Source organism: Oenanthe melanoleuca, chromosome 3 (genome assembly GCF_029582105.1).
Source record: "Oenanthe melanoleuca isolate GR-GAL-2019-014 chromosome 3, OMel1.0, whole genome shotgun sequence".
Classification (NCBI taxonomy): Eukaryota; Metazoa; Chordata; class Aves; order Passeriformes; family Muscicapidae; genus Oenanthe; species Oenanthe melanoleuca.
The window spans coordinates 57896237-57913621 of record NC_079336.1 but is presented as its reverse complement, the minus strand read 5'-3'; the positions used below and the strand labels follow the sequence as shown (position 1 = coordinate 57913621).

The 17385-nt window shown below is 40.2% G+C and overlaps 1 protein-coding gene across 6 annotated transcripts in view; it reads right to left on the bottom strand.

Moving 5' to 3' along the window:
* Positions 1–17385, bottom strand: part of ARID1B (AT-rich interaction domain 1B) — a 323079-nt gene that overhangs the window by 17808 nt on the left and 287886 nt on the right. For all 6 annotated transcript variants that reach the window (XM_056486539.1, XM_056486541.1, XM_056486543.1 and 3 more), the window contains 4 exons: positions 16255–16364; positions 15320–15478; positions 9154–9363; positions 5592–5796 (listed from right to left, as the gene is read on the bottom strand). In XM_056486539.1, the coding sequence (XP_056342514.1) occupies positions 5592–5796; positions 9154–9363; positions 15320–15478; positions 16255–16364 (684 nt within the window). The remainder of the gene's footprint in view (positions 1–5591; positions 5797–9153; positions 9364–15319; positions 15479–16254; positions 16365–17385) is intronic.

Here is a 17385-nt window from a genome sequence, read left to right as displayed (position 1 = left end):
TATTAAGAAGCAATTAAGCTTTTCCCTATCCTACCTGAGCAAGAGTTTAAATCATGTCTCTAGCAAACCTAAAGGAAAAAAGTAAAAGATTTTTCAGCATTTATTGGCTGCAGGAGCGCAAAATTGTTAATAATAATGTGTTTCATATAATCTTATATAAAGAAAGGTTTAAAATAAAAAAGAAGATACCCAATTGAGAAGCTACAAGTCCAATTTCTATCTTCAGGGTGGCAGTTATAATGTTGATTATTTTTCCTCAAGCCTCTTTCTAAATGACTGGTTATATACAACTGAAAAAATGGAAGGCAAATGCTGTCATGAGTAGTGCAACATTTCTGGTACTGCTTTGTTAATACACTTTGCCTCTGACCTCCCTTGGGTTAGTGATACTTCTACAGAATAGGAACTGCAAGCGTTTCAATCTCTGGATTAGGACTCCATCTACCAAGAAAGGTCTGTATTGCCTATTTCACCTTAAATTTTACATTTGTTCGGGTGCACTCTGAAATTTTTATGTCTATTTTTGCAAGAATTTTATTATGTTAGATGTTTGACTTTGATTGTGGACATTCTGAAAGAGAAATAGTATCTTTCAGAGTGCTTCATAAGCTTCAGTATTAAACTGAGCTCTAAGAAGGAAGGCAAACAACAATGTTCTTTTAGGAAAAGTAATCTCTGCTTACATGATTCTGCAGCTATCTTGGGGATGTCCAGGGAAAAAACCTGTGGATTCATAGCTACTGAATTCCTCATCTCAAATCCACATCTAAGCAATTATTGTCTTTCAGGTATCACAACATTTATAAGACTATGATTTTTAAAATACAAAATACATCAAAACTTAAATATAATTGAATCTTGGTCAGTGAGAAGGTGAGGTCTTCCACAGTTTGCCGTGGAAGCATGTGTTAATAACAGATGACAGCAAGCATTATTCTCTGCAGCATGGAATTATAGTACTGCCATGCCTTTTGCCTTGCATGGCAGTAAGTACTGCTTTCAGAAAAGACCCTTTATTTGCCAGAGAAGAAATATGCAGCTAAAAAAAAGATATAAAACCTTTCCCCTGCCAGCAATTTTTTTTTCCTTTGGAAAAAAAATAAAGAAGAAAAAAAAAGAAAAGGAAAGAAGAATGCAACCTCTTGAAACTTCATTAATGTGAGGCCTGACACGCTCTCTAGGATATCCCTACCTTTTGCCAGAAGCTACAAATGTATACTCTAAAGTAAACAATGGAAAGGTTACTGAAGGTTAAGTACATTCACATACTTCAGAGGGAGCAGGCAGCCAGCACGCTGGGGAGATAATTGACACAGCACGAACCCAGTGCCCCAGTCGGGCTGGACTGGGCTGCTGGCTGCTGCAGGGCCCCCCGGGCAGCTGGATGCAGGCACAGGACACCTCTGCCTGTCCCCCCGCCCCGGCCCATCCATCTGCAGCGGGGATTCCCTGGCTGGCCTCATGACACGCTCCATGACATCACCTGCCTGCTAATAATAGCTCTCCAGTCAGCCCCGCTGGCAGACGGATGGCTCTGGTTACAGCCGCGCTCCCTCAATGGCTGTGTCCTGCCGAGCCCTGCCTGTCCCCGCCATCCCCTCCCCAAGTCTCCTTCCTCTGCTGCCAAGGAAACGCAGGCAGCACACTCCTGGAGCCTTCTCGCTCCCTCCTCCCAGCACAAGAGGAGGATTTTTCCAGGTTTGCTTTAATGAAATCTCTGTTGACATCAGGGCCAGCTGCTGTTACTCAAAGCTGGACCACTTTGGCCACCCTGTTCACTCAGCACAGGATAAACTCTGAGCCCGTTATTTTGAGAGTTGTGCACACATAACCACACACTGCAACTAAGAATTCAGAGTGCCAGAGCACAGCAATGGAAGATAACTCCTCCATGCTGATGCTTTTTTGGAATTTTTTCTCCAGCATCCATTAGTGCTTACAGTAATGATGCCCAGAACTGTTCTCAGTTTAGAACTTCCCACATTATTTGTGAGCATTTTGGTTAAAACTATCAAATGCACATGACAGGAAAAGCACTGTCTTTGCACCCGCTCAGGAAAGAAGAAAGACCTACAATGCTTCTCTCTAAGGGAGTTTTTATGCAGTGAAAATCATCAGCAGTTGACATGGACCTTGGCACAGACCCAAAGATCAGGAGAGAAGCCATCAGGGATCCTCCAATAGTTAGTCTGTCATTAGGCATTTGCTGCTGGCCTTCACTGCTGATGGTATTACCTGACTCAGGCAGACTTAAGCTGACACAAAGTCCTCAGCCTACCACAAACACGTCACCAACTTGCACAGCTTCAGAGCAGTGCAAGGCACACTAAAAACATTCAGGCCCTCAGCCCTCCCCAGGAGCTTTATGAAACAGCAGAAAAGGCTCTGACAGTGATATGAAGTAAGAACTACTGAAATGAGCACCTAATCCTAACCCTAACACCTTGGCTACTGTGCCAATCTCTGCTGATCAAGGCCAACAGCCTGCCACTTTGCTCCTCTACTATCACTCCTTTTTTCAACTTCTTGTAATTGCTGACACTCTCATGAATTTCACTGTACATAACACTAAATTATTCACCCCTTTACGTACCATTTACCTTATTAATGATGTTGTAAAAAACAGAAGATGGGAGAATCCCGAATATATTGCTACAAGCAAATGGACAAACACATGATCCCAGACCACTGTCTCACAGTCCCATAAATTTGACTTACACATCACATCCTCTTCTTGACCACGCTCTTCCATATGAATCTCCTTGCCATGGCTGTCACACTGTGTTTCCTAGCACTCCCTCTATGCCTGCACTCTAAAGGTCATCTGCGAGGCAGTCACATAACCACCCCTTGGATGTGAGATATCTGCAAGAACAGATTTGCTCTAAGCTGCACTTCAGCTCCCACCTTGCATAACCACCCACCTGGGAACTACGACAACATTGGAACTGAATCCTTCTCTGTACCATAAAGCCTGCCAGCCCTGATGTATTCTTATGAGCAACTGAAATATTTAATTTTAAAAGTTTTATGAAGATCAGCTGACTTTTAAGAACTCAAGACCTGTTTCATAGCATCAGCTTGTTAGAACTGGACAAATACAACACCCTCTCCTCTGAGATAGGTCCTTCTGCTTTTCTATCAGATTAACTTCAGCCCTAATACTGTAAATAGTTCTCTGCAAATGGATTTGGCTTCTAAGTGGCTCTGCCTACACTGAGCTAACTGCACAAGAGAGGCTAATGGTTAAAGCAAGGACCTTTGGAGGCTACTGTTTCTTGTATTGGGCTCCTGTTCCCTCTGAATGCCAGAGTGACAGATTATCTAAAGTATGTCTACAACTCTGCTTCTTTTGTGCAGCTAAAATGTTAATGTTGGTATATACTAAAGGAAAAGGAACAAGAAAAAAAGCTGACTATTAAAGAGAACAGGCTTGTACTCTCTGAGGCATCTATACCTCAGCGGGACTTCATGTACTAAAGCTGATACACACTGGGAAAGCCTTTCTCCGTACAGAAGTGCAGTCCCTTTCAGTGACACGAGTCTTTTCTCTCCAACAAAACAAACCTTGAGATCCTTGCTTGCTTCCCCCTTTTCTAGTCTCTATGTCCTGCTGTGTTTTTATTTTAGAAAAATAGTTTCAGTTCTCCTCAAAGACAGCTTGCTTGAATGTTATGATAAATTTAAACTTGGACTTTGCCATTTTCATTTGTAGCGTCATGATGCAAAAGAACCCTGTAAAGTGGTACATCTGACATTTCCATTCCTTTGTGTCATTACTATTCAAATAGCAATTCTTCATCTCAAAATTCAACTGATCTATGGTGATCATCCCCAAATCAACTACTGAGAGCAGTATTGGAGGGAGAAGGTAAGGGAGGAGAGAACAAAGCATAATACTCTTTCCTTTTTAGAGACATTAATTTCTTCTTCACTGTCCTTAACAAGTCTAACCATTTCAGTTTCCCTTACCAGTCTTCTCAGGAGGTGATGGGCACCTCCAACAAATTTTATTTTTTGCAGTTGTGCACATTCAGGACACTCCGTGTTTATTTCAGAGAGATATACATTTGGACTATGGGCTTTACTTTTAGTACCAAATGTTCTTCTCTGTCTTCTAAACTTGAATTGGAAAGTAACCTAATCTTCTCTCTATTAAACAATCACCACCGGGGTACCTGATAACCCTAGTTTTTAACAAGGTAAAGGAAATATTTAAGTTATTACACAGAGATGTGCTTAGGAAGATTTTAACTAAACACTCCCTCAAATCCTTACACTGAATAAAACAGACTGAGAAAGATTTAAGCCTTATCACTGTTATATTTTTCTGTACTGAGAAAGCACTATTGTAAGAGATAATCTTGGAAAGGCCAGAACTTTATTATATGAATATAAAGGTCTTTGCAATTTTCTAGTGTCCATGATAGGATACTGAAGCCATGCAATTGCAAACTCTCTGCAGGGCTTGCTGGGTCTCTGACTCTACACTTCCCATTTTCAGCCAGTGAACTACACTAACAGAAATCAAGTTAATTAATATTTTCCTAAAACTGTGTCCTACTGCAGGAAACTGCTCTAAACATTCCAGAAATTATATTCTCTTGGCAATAAGTGATAGTGGTCTGCCTAATAAGTAATTGTGGCAATAATTCACAAATTATGTTAAATTGTTTTGTTGGTCAGAAAAACTAAAGACAAAAGGAATAAACCAAAATAATTAAAGGATTATTTTACTCTTCCATGGGTAGTCCAGAAGTCAACATCTAGACTATGATGCTTCCTATGTACTTAAAATGTTTCTACTTTAAAACAGTCCTGCCTTGAGTATCAATTGTGACTATCAAATCTTCAGAATCTTAAGCGACGTGAATTTAGAAAGAAAACAGCGGTTTCAAACACCACACTGCAAAAAAGAACAGCCAAAAAAAGCAATCCTAGTTCCAATTATTCAGATGAGAAGATAAAAACAGTGATTCTAATGACTTACCTGGCACACAGGATTAGCAACAAAAGAACTGAGAGTATGCCTCCAAACCAGGATGTCTGGCAGTGGGGATACACTGTACTCTCAGCTCTCCATCTGCCACACATTCAACATGAGCTGCTCCAGAGCAACCATCTGAGACATGCTGAGCAGTCCAGCATCTGCCATCCTTCTCCAACTGAAGCCTTGCTGATCAACAGTTGTGTTGAAAAGCAGCTTCAGCCACAGCAAGGAAAGTGCAGGTCCCAGAGCCTGACCTTTAGACAAATGCATGCTCCTGTCTCACAGCAGAAGCACAACCGTGCAGATCTCTGTTCTTTTTATTACACCCATATCACTGGATGTTAAGGGTACGCTGGCATACACATCTTTGTATGCTGGAGTGTGCAAGGACAAACCAGACACACAACTGTGGTGGCCCTTCAGAGTTAACTCTGATTTGACTCAGGAGCTGGCTCCAAGTTTGGGAACAAGATCCAACAATAGGTTTATGCTTATTTTTCCAGCATTATCAAGACAAGCTTATATACATAGGGTGCAGAAACCTTGTATGCCTTGCACTCAAAAAATGGTTGTGTAAGAGGCTGCAGTTTGTTTGACTTACCAGGAGATGGCGGCTGAATCTTAGGTTGTTTCTTGGTATCTCCAGTGCTGAAGACTTCTGGAGGGGGCTCCTCCCCTCGCTCAATCTTGCACTCGAAGGCAAACAGGTACTGAATGTATTGTTTTTTCAGGGAGCTGGCTGCGCTGCTCGAAGTGCCAACGTTCAAGGTGGTTGCCAGCTCACGCCACTTCTTGTTTTTATTAACCTACCAAAGTAAACGGCAGAATCATTGGTTTGCAGCAAAGTGTTTTGTTTAAGTCAGGAAACAAAAAAGGGAAAAAAAAGCACTTAATGTCTTAGTTTACTTTTTTTTTTTTCCTCTTTTAACTAATGCTCATTACTCCCACACACAGTAATGCACAGACAGCATTTACAGTTATAAAGCCATTAAAGAACCTGCTGATAGCTACATAAAAAGCTTTGCTTGTAGAGTCTTCTGCATGGTGCATCCTTTAAATGTCTTATGCCCTTCCAGGGCCTAAGCTCTTCAGCTAGCAATCCATCTCCAAGCAAATTCCTGCTCACTCTCTCCCTCCCTGACACCCACCCACCCACACCCCATTCTAATTAAAAAGCAGCTTCTAAAATATAATTTAGAAAGCAGTAACAGTGTTATTCTGCAATTTGTTTGAACATTGATATGAAAAATAATTTTTTCATCCAAACAGCCACCAGCTGTCAAACAGTTCAGCTTGCAATTCATGGTTCGATTCCTTTCACTTTAGTGCATCTTGCAGGGACAGATCAATGATCTTCTCTCTGGCTAGATGAGAGGCAGAGTGAAGCCAGGCCCCTTAATTAATTAAGGCAGACTTCAAACACTCACGGCTAGTCCAGCAATACTGTGTATTACAATGCTGACTGCACCACTCCACTGTGAGTCTTGTTTGCAGTGTAAGGCTGAGAATATTGAAAGACTCTGCTCACAGGTTCCTCAAACACAGCTGATCTGTAATAATAACGAAGTTCATTTGTCATCCTGGGTGATGCCACTGACTCACTCAGCTGTACCACTCGTAGCAGCCACTGCTTTTGCTGTAACACCTGATGCCTTTAAGTGCATTCAACCAGTTATGCAATTTCTACGTCTGATCCAAGGAGCAGGGTCAGCACCAAAATAAATTGGCTTTAAACATCTGAGAAATCTCATCTTTTGTGGGTAGCAATTCTGATTCCATGATGTCTGCTACTTGCCCTAAGGCCTGATATTTTAATGACTCCAACTTAACTTGTATGGCTAGAAAGATTACCATCAGCCATACTATTCCTTAGTCTGTGTGCCAGCAAAAAAAAAACATTTTCTTAAGTTTCTCTCAGTGTTTAATAACACCGCAACTGCTGCCAGTCAGCAATGATCTTTTGAGGATGGCATTAACAGCAAGCAGGTTGGCATGGCTATGCTAAATGTTTTTATTTCTCTGGTACATCCTGCAAGAACCCAGGAGTTAAAGGAGACCAGATTTTCATTAACTGCCCTTGTTGAGGCCTGAAATCCAGTTACACAGCTCTTTGTGCCTACTGGCTTACAGCTAAGTGGTGCGTAATGAACACATTGCATAATGCAAACAGAAACGTTCATGCCTAAATGCCCAGTATATTGGCATTTAAAAGAAGACTGCTAGCAGCTGCTCTGCTCATGTTGAGACCCCATCAATGGCAACTCCTCAGATGGGGAATGTGCACCACTGCTGCACAGCTCTACTCCCTGCCACTTTCCAGGCAGAGTCATGAGATATGGAGTGCAGCAGTTGGAGCAATAGCTTTATAGAAGGCCATCACACAGATGCATTTAAATAAAACTCAGCAAGCAAAGCCCTGCACCTCTAAGTAGCTCTGAACGTAGTGACCATTCATGTGGACACACCAGCAAAACCAGGAGCCCTCATTTTAAGTGTAAATTTTCACCAGTACTGAAGCACATCGTAACTCAAGCTCCTTCAAAAATCAGTCTAAGTGAACAGCATCTATTCTTTGGCAAAGCATAATGTCTGTCACTGAAAATCAACACTGAATGTCCCAAAATAAAATAAATTTCCATAATAAGCAAACATGAATGACTCTCTCAAATATCCCATCTGCCCCCCATCTTGCTCAATTTTCGATGCTAAGAGTCACACTGTGGGCACAATCACGCTGTACGAGGCAGAGCAGCTGCATGACACGATTTACCTGGAATAAAGTTTCTGAGCTAAAAGTAATCAAATCCATATGATGCTGAGGGGCATGAGCTCATCACTAAAAATGTCAGGATAACATCTCTTACCAATACACAGCATTTACCAACTGGCAGAATGAACTATATTACATTTCTCTGCCTTCCTTTAATAATAAGAATAGCTAAAATCCCTGGATTTGAAGGGCCAATGATCTAGTTCATAGTCAAATCCTAGGTTGTGAGGTGCACTATTAAAAATAGCTTTGAAATGGGCACTAATTGATGTTGGACATTCCTTTCCTGAACTAACCACATAGATTAGGAAAATATGTTCTCTTTTTGAGAATCTAATTTGCCATATTTTTGAGTTCAGATTTTGTAATTAGTGTAGAATTAGTGCAGAATGTTTAATATTACGTTTTATATAATATTACACATGCATATTTATCTACATATTTGCTATGTTTAAGACCTCATTTTGCAAGGCATTGAACAAATGTTCTCGTAAACACAGAATTCATGGATCCCTGCACTTCACAATAGCTTCTAGTGTCTAGCCAATGATCCCCTAGATGCAAGGGATGTTTGCACAAGCATCAGGCAAGGACAGGTGACTTCAAATGCTAAATCTCAGACTGCAAGTATTGACCATTATCTCCTGCTTTCCCTTTAGATGCTAAACAGTGAAACATTTCATTTTGCTCTGTGGTGAACAGCCTTACAGAACTCATGAATATTTTTGCAACACCTCTTTGCAAAACTTCAAGTTAACTGGTGAGAATACAAATGAAAGCTTGTGACTTTTTTTATTCTCAGCTCTTTCTGCTTTCATTTTTCGTCAACTCATTTAGGTAAATCACCTTTTCCTTGTAATCATTATGTCTGCAAGGCAACCCAAAATATCCTGTATTTCCAAACAGAGCACAGTCCATGTCTAAGAAACAAATATACTGTATAGAGACACTAGAATTAAAGGTTTGGGATAAAGGACTGTGTTTTAAGAATATGTCTGCAGCTTCTCTGGAGAGATGAACTGAATTGTCTTACGGGCTGTTTCTCTATATAGGAAACACCGACTTAAACATTTCTTTTTCCTTTTAGCTCTATCGTCTGCTTCTTACTCGTAATTTTGATCCACTGGCCTTTTCCTCTTTTCTTCTCTCTCAGCAGCATTACTAGATTCCCCTGAAAAGGCAACAATTTTATCTGTCTACAGCAATGGTCAAACTCTAAAGTTTTAGGGCCATTATGCAACCCAAAATGAACTCCAGACAGCTATCAAAGCATGAAACCATTTTCTTCAACAATATTGTCAGAGCTGAAAACCTAATGATGTATCCAGCTGGAATACTCTAGAAAAAAAGAATATTGACTTTTGAAGGTTCACTTTTAACCAGCTCTTCTCACCTGTGCCAAACCTCCGATCTCTTTGACGCAGACATAGAGCCTGAACAGGTCCAAGGGCTTCTTGCCCACAGCTGGCAGACTGGCCACAGGCGTGCCCCTCTCCTCCATGAACGTCAGGTACCGATCCACCCACAGCTTACGCTCCGGCTCATTTCCTAGCTCATAGACTTTAGTGATCTTCTCTCCAGTTGTGGTGGAGGAGCTTGATTTCTAAATTGCAAGAAGACAAGAAAGAGTTGGGGGAAGGGTGGGAGGGGAAGGGAAAAGAAAGTAAGAAACCCACAACACTGAAAAAGAGAAGATGTCAAACAAACTAAAGCTATCACACAACAGTCAGGAATGAAGGCTACTAGTTCAGGCACAAACAGTACATTCTGTCCATATACAGAAAAGTCAGCTTTATAAATAAAGGGCCCAAACTCCCTATTTTTGTATTTCTTTCACTGATCTGAACTTTGGATCCCAGAAGGCCAGTTTCTGATGTTGCCTCATATCTTTTTAAGAAGAGGCAGCTCTCACAGAGTGCTTCTCATCCACTTATCTCAAAGTGCTTTGCAAGCAACTATTTAGGTAAAATTAGAAACAAGTTTGTCCCACACAAGTTTAGAAAATCCTGAAACCAAACCAATCATCTCCTCTTTGTCCTCAAAGATGGGCTAGAAAACCTGAAAGTTGTTCCCTGGAGCAGAAATTGCACAAAAATAGCCTAGAGTGTGAATCATGGCAAACTAGTACATGGAGAAGTAGTCTTCAGTCACAAATGGTTATGCTTTGTTACCACTTCACACCACTGGTGGCCAAAAAGCAAGATGATCAAGAATGCCTACAGTACAAGGAGATTGGTGGCAATACTCTTTGTGAGGTACCTATTAGCTGCCTGATCGGCTTGTAAATAGCAACTACTTTCCTCCCTTGATGGAGTACAGATGATATCCACAGATGATATCCATCTCAGCTGTCCTACCTTGCAGAATGTGTATTATGACCTGGGGGAAACCAAGGACGGACAGCCATCTGAGCTGAGACACCACCAGGAAAAGCAGAAGAGGTGGCAAGAGCAGAATTCCATCTCTGTGGTGAAAAGGCAGGAGTGACCCTGCTTTCCTGCTGCTCTTTGGGCTTTACAGCTAATGGAAGCTCATGTTATGTTCGATTCTCTTTTCTTCTCTTTCTTTTTTTCTTATATAGAGACAGCAGAAAGCACTGAGGCTGCTACATAAGCTATAAATTCTCAACCCATCTTTTCTGTGTAGTGTAACCCTGTGAGCTGGGCTCTGTGCCATGTGTGGACAGACCCTGTCACAGACCCCACCTGAGCTGCCTCAGCTCTGACAGCACAGAGGGGCTGCTGCTACAGCAGGAGGACCCTCCTACTTGCAGAAAGTGAACTGATTTGCTCAGCAGTGGAAGATGGGGAGTGGTTCAGAATTAAACACAAGGGAAAAAGACTGACATAAAGCTTTGGGAATGAAGCCAAATATATGAAGGGAAACATATCCTTTATGTCTGTATAGCAAAAGCCTAAACTTTGTTGTTGATTGCAGTAGACACTTCTTAAAACTCATCTAGTCAATCACTCTTTTCCTCCTTTGCCTTTTCCTTACTTTGAACTGAAGACAGACTATTGTCAAGTAAACAGAAACGCATTTCTAGTTGCACATCTCTAAAAAAGATCCTCACTGTACCTCACAGATGCTACAGAACCACTCACTTTGTCCATGTCCCCACATAGTGGTGAGGCCTGGCACTCAACACCATGAAAGAGAGATACAGCAGAGTAGAACCCCACTGCCAATGGCTTCAAGAGCATTGCCACCATTCATCTTGCATGTTAGCCTCGAAAGTATGACAGACTCTGTATCTCCTTCCAGCTATCAGCTGCAGTTTGGCAAAACTGGAAGAGAGTCAGGAGAAAAGAAACATGAAGCCAAGGGGGTGACCTAGCAGTTCCATGAGCCATTGCTGTTCTTTGCAGTGAATGGATATTAATTTTAATTAAATAAATAGCCTCCTTTAAAGTTTTCTGCCTTGCTGACACTGTAACTTCTTCACAGCAATCCTTCCTACAGGCAAATATGATTACCTTTCTTAGAAATGAAATGCATGCCTGAATTTACTTCAGCCAGACTGAGCTGTGTTACAACTCCTACTGAAGTGAGAGTCAGGACTAAATTTGTTTTATTAATACTAAGTGGCTGGCAGGAAATACATTGACATGAATCCTGCAGATTATGCAAAGAAAGCACAAACTGATTCTGCAATAGCAACCAATTTACTGAAAGCATCACTTGCTATGTAGCTGGGTGTTCAAGAAAATCAGTTTAACTCTTAGCAACAAAAACACTTTGTCTAAGTTTGGGTTTTTGTTCTTTTTTTCGGTGGGTGGAAAGGGGGAAGTAGGGAAGTCATGTAGCTACTAATTTGATGTTGTGGTGAGCATCAGATACATGATCACACAGCCTGAACAGCTGAATCAACTGGAACTACCCACTACCTTTTGCAGTAAGTAAAAAGTTACTCTATTGCTCACCAGCATCAATTTTAATCTGACACTTAAGATGCCCCAGAACTCTACAAAAAGGAAGGTGGAAAATTCCAGCTTTTATCCAGCAAAATTTCTATGTGCTTATATTGTAACATATGAGGCAACAAAATAGTTTCTATTTCACTTTTATGGTGAACCATGATTAAGAAAGTTCAGATTTACCAGTTTTAGGGCTTCATTTTTATATGTTAAGACTCACTTTTTCAAAACAGAATCAGAGTGGAAAGGAAACAGTTAAGAATTTTTCTTTCTGCATTTTCCTTCTATACATCTCAAATGATGCTGCTTTTCAGCAGTGTGGCAGCAAGCTCTAAAATGACAGTATAATCTGAAAACTTTTCACAGCTTACAGAAGGTAAGAAGTGTTTCTTACTGTGTGAGCTTTCAGGTTGTCATGCTTTGTAAAATGGGTGCAATTTTCTTCTAAAATGAAATGTTAACTTTAGAAGAATGCACTGGAGGGAAGAATGCTATTCCTCAAGAGTAAAGATATTTTTCTCCTCTCTATTTTTATAAATGTAAATGGATAAAAATGACAGATGTGTGCAAGCTAGTCTACACACAAACAAACTTCAGTTTCACATGGGCAGGTTCAGCTGGAAGCCTAAATTTACCTACAAATATTAAATATTAACCCTTATAAAACAAGGGTTTAAAAAAGAAATATCTCATTTTAAACTCCAATGAGCACATCCCAAGCAATACTGGAAGAATACAGATCATGATCTTTTCTTGTGTTAAGTATATTGATAGTTTTAGTGACAGAAGAATGCTAGTGCAAGCCTGTGATAGATATCTTTACTGATTTAGTTATATCCTACTCTGCCTGCAATCCCTAGCACTCTTCCACATGATATACTGGCAGTGTTTAAATGGGTGATTAAAAAAACTCCACCAAAGTATGTGGATAACCAAAGTCAATTCCCATACTTTCTTTTCAATACACCTACCCACTATTAAAACCGTATTATGTGCAGACCCTTGTATGTTGAGTCTGCAGAATCCTTCAGAGCAACACAAATTTCTGTAGGAGTTATTTTCACATGAAAGGCAGTGGGTTGTTGCTTCTTTACATATCTTTAAGGATCTATATTTATACAATTATCAACTGTTCCCTTTACTGACTTCAATGAAGAATTTGCCAATATTACATGTGTTACATAGACCTCTTTTACTACAGAAAAGAGCGTGCATACACAGGCAGCTAAAACTGCCAAAGTCCAATCCCTGGCAGAGGCTAGTGCAGGACAAATTCTTTTGCTAAGATTTTCTGCAGGACTGAGGAGACCCCTCCCAGGTAGCACCATGGAGGTGTAGTACTGTTCAGGTGTATTCACTGTCATCTTCATGGCTACCTATGGACAGTGAACAGCATTTCACGGGGTTTTTGTTATCTACTGTTTTATTCATGTTGCAGTGACCCTGCATAGTTTACAACCACATTTGAAATGCCTCTTTGAAAGAATTTCAGAACTATCTCACCACTGTCAGGGATGCACATCATATGTAAAACTGGCCTAGCAGAAGTGTCCCTCTCCTGACATACCCAAAGAGGCCTCAAAACCTAATGTTCAACAGCTCTTTCTTCCCATTTTCTCATGCCTCACTTCCACACAAAACAGCTGAAAGAGAGGATCCACTTAGTAGGATCACAGGGATACCTTGAAGTGAATCAGAGACCATTCACCTCTGCTTTTATCCTCTACTGGAATGGACAAGTTGTAGCACATGAAGCAGCTTTGGGATTTAATGAACCAATTCAGGCTGTTTTCAAGTGTAACGAAATGCCTGCAATCAATCGTTCCAGTCTATGTCAGATTGCTGTTGGAGTCGATGAAGTTATCCAATCCACTGGCCTCATAGGTAAAAAGGGATCAGCTCATTTGCAGCACTTTTTTTTTCCTAAGCATTGTATTTATCCATGTCTAACTGAAACTTTTGGAGAGAAGGACATTCAGAAGAAATTGAAAGCACACATTTCCTCATTTATTTTTTCCAATGTTATACTCTGCCAATAACCTATAATTTATTTATATGAAAAAACCTCTGCACATGTTCACAATGACTCCAGGATTTGCTATGCAGTTTATGCAATGAGCTCAGGAATTACTGTTTGGTTGTAAAGGAAGCACTCGATGTGTCAGACAGTCTTTGCAATAACTCTCTTGCTCTCCTCCAGAAAACTGCCCAAACAAGCAATACCCCAAACATTACTACAAAGAAAACTAACAGAATTTTTGGTTTCACCCTTTTACAAATCTAAGAAAAAGATGAGACCTTGTGGGAACAAGTAACATCAGCTGCCTTCTGAGACTCAAAGTTGCTGTCAAATCAACATCCAAAGATTTAAGTGGTGCATTTCATGCCATGCTGCCCCCTTGCTCAGGGGATTCTGTAAATATCTGGGTTTGGATGGTTAGATCTCTTCCCCTCTGACTGGCCTTCCTCTGTTTGCCCTGAGACTCTTTAACATATCACTTTGTAAAAGTTGTTATCAAAGAATCATTGCTATTTTAAGTGCACTTTAACACTGGGGAAAACCCCCTTTATATTCTGCACAAGAATATGTTACATTATCTTTTTTACAGAGAAATTACAATCATTTCTGCTTTTGATAAAAAGAAGTGAGAGGAACAACATATATATATTCCTAACTATAAAAAAAAAAAAAACAAAGCAAAAAATGACCAGATGGACATTTGCTCCCCATAGACCACATCACCTTATGTTTGCATTCTCTTTTCTATATATGTATATAGATTTTCTACGTGTGTGCATATATACAGATAGAAAGATAGATGATGAAATTTGGTTTTAGTTCCACACATCTCTCTCAGGTTTTTCTTTACAACCTGTATGAGAATGATTAAACATTACTAATCTAAAAAAATAATTTTCTAAAAATGTACATGTATCAGGGTCTTTTTTCAGCTCACAGTCTGGGTTATTTAAAAATAACTAAATGAAGCAAATCAGAAACAATTTTGGTTTAGACTGTGCCTTGACAGCCTAATGGCTGTACTTCCAAATACACAATTCAAAATTAAAAATGTTTCACAAATATAAATGGCAACCTTTTTGGTGCCGAGCCTATAATTTAAGTTTTGATTGGTATTAGTTTCAATAGGGGAGAAGATTTCTCATTTTGTTTTTTTTTTTTTTTTCCCTAAATAATCCTAGTAAAGACAAGTGCAGCAACCAGAGTGAAGTCAGTTGTGTGAAGGAGTTTGGGCCCAGGAACAGAAATGGAATTGTTCTTAACAACACAGTCGGCATGCTTGGAAGCTGATGCATTACAGGAAGGATGTTTTCTTCACAACAACTGCTGTTTTACCAGACAGCACACTTGCATGATGCACACAATTTTACTCTTTCTTATTTCAAAGTACTGTTGGGACAAATTTTGCCCTTGGATAAGCATGCTCAGGCCCCACTGAAGCCAGGCAGTGGAACTTACAGTCATGTGTCCGAGAGCAGAATTTGTACCCAGTGTTATAAAGAAAGAAAACTGTTTAGTGGATAAATAATAAAGAAAAGGAATTTACAAAACAAACAAGCAAGCATTAAAATATAATTAATTACAAAAAATAAACAAAAACCAAAATAACCAGAGCCACTTACAGGGCTTGATGGAGTCTTTGGCCAGCCTGGGCTGCTAATGCTATCACTTTCATCTCCATGAAATGAGGAGATGCTAGCAGAGCTTGGGGACATTGGGGAAGGGACTGGCAGGTTGCCTGGGGTTGGGGGCTGAGAAATACCCTGAGAGCTGTAGCTATCCTGTGGTAGAGGAATACAAAAAAAAAATATGACAAAGGCAGGGCAAACTTTATTAAAAACAAAAAAAAATACATCCAGTTTAACAGACTGACCAATTATTATATATAAAATATATATAAACAGAGAGACACATACAGAAAACACACACATATATAAATATATTTATATATATATATATAAAAGGTATTAAAACAACATTGTTAATTAGTATAATTTGGGAAGCTTGCTGGATGCTTGGCTAAAGTCACTAAGCCACCATGCTTACTTCAAGCACACATGAAATGCTAAGCATGGGTTTCCCATTATGAAAGAAACAAACAAAAACAAGGCATTCACCTTATTTAATCAAATAAGGCAGGAAAGCAAAATATTAAAGTATGTTGCTGCTGCGGCCAAAACAGGAAGCTATAACTGAAGGCAGAGAAAAATGGCTGCAAGGACTGAAACCAGGCAAGACCCTTCTTTCCCACCCACCTGGCACAGCCAAATGTCCACGCAGCTTTTGGCTTGGGATGCTTTGCCCCCACAAGTTAAAATGCCGTAAGAACTAGTAACTTTCAGATCCACACAATGAAGAAAAAAAAGAAAAAAAAAAAAGAGAAACAAACGAACAAAAAAAAAGAAAAAAAACAAAACCCAAAACCAAAGAGATTGCACGTGAATGGAAAGGCATGCAGGAAAGAACAAAAGTGGGTAGGCCAAAACCAGGAGATGAAGGACAACACAGCAGACTCCTGCGGGCAGAACCAACACCACGTGCGGGAGGTGGTCAATACCTTTGACTTGCTCTCGGGCTGGGGGGCTCCTTCTTCTTTGCCATCTGCTTTGAGAGGAAGGGGGAGTTTGGACTCACCGGGTGTCATCATATCTGCAAGACCCATAGGTGCTAATCGAAAACAGGAGAAACAGTTAAGCATGACTGTGTTTGGCTTTGTAGAAAAAACACACTTCCTGCTGCACGGTTGGGGCGCCACGTGAAGGAGAGGTTTTCCCACCTCTGTCCGGTTATTCTAGCATCTGGAAACCTGGAAACCTCTTCAGTTGAATTGAGGAAACAAAGGAGAATGAACAAGAAGAGAATACAAGCACCATGCAACAACAACCACCACTTAACAGAGTAGAGTTCATTCTTCATGCTGCTGGTGCTCTTCAACTGTCTCTGCATTTGACCACAGCATTTTAACACAACAAATCTATTTTAATTACTGCACTCTCCCTTTAGCAATAGACAAACATAAATGAAAACAATGCACATTCTGCTTTCCATGTTGAATCCGAGAAAAAACCAGAATTTTCCAATTACATTTGTATTAAGGCTGGTGTCCAGCAGATAATTCCTGCCCCTACCAATTTTAATATGAATGGCTGAGCCACTGTGAGCCTTAACTACAGAATTACAAGCTGTAAACCATGCTCTGTTGGAGAACCAGCACTCAGCTTCTTCCTCCTGCCAAAATGAGGTGGGACTATAACGAACACACAAATGTCTTTCTCTGATAATGGCATGCAGTTGGCTTCCCAGGGGTGCAAGGAGTTTAAGGGTATTTTTTATTTGAAGATACAAGTGCCAAGTATAGTTTTATTGCTGCAGAGCTGCTGGATTCCTGGATTTCTAGAAAGATGCGAGAAGAAACATTCAGACAAATAGACAGAAAATACTGGGCAGAGCAGATGCTAGGAGGTGCCATGACACTGAATCAATGCAAATAACCAGAAAACAGCAGCAAGACACCAGTTGATTCTTTGCCTGCTGAAAACCATGTGCATAGCATTTGTGAAAGACTGGATTACCTTCCCTTTCTCTCCTTTTAATCCCCCTCATGCCCTTTTTTCAAAGGATATGAGGTAAGAAAAACATACAGAATAACCTCAAAGACATTAAAAAAGAAAAGATATATATCCCAAAC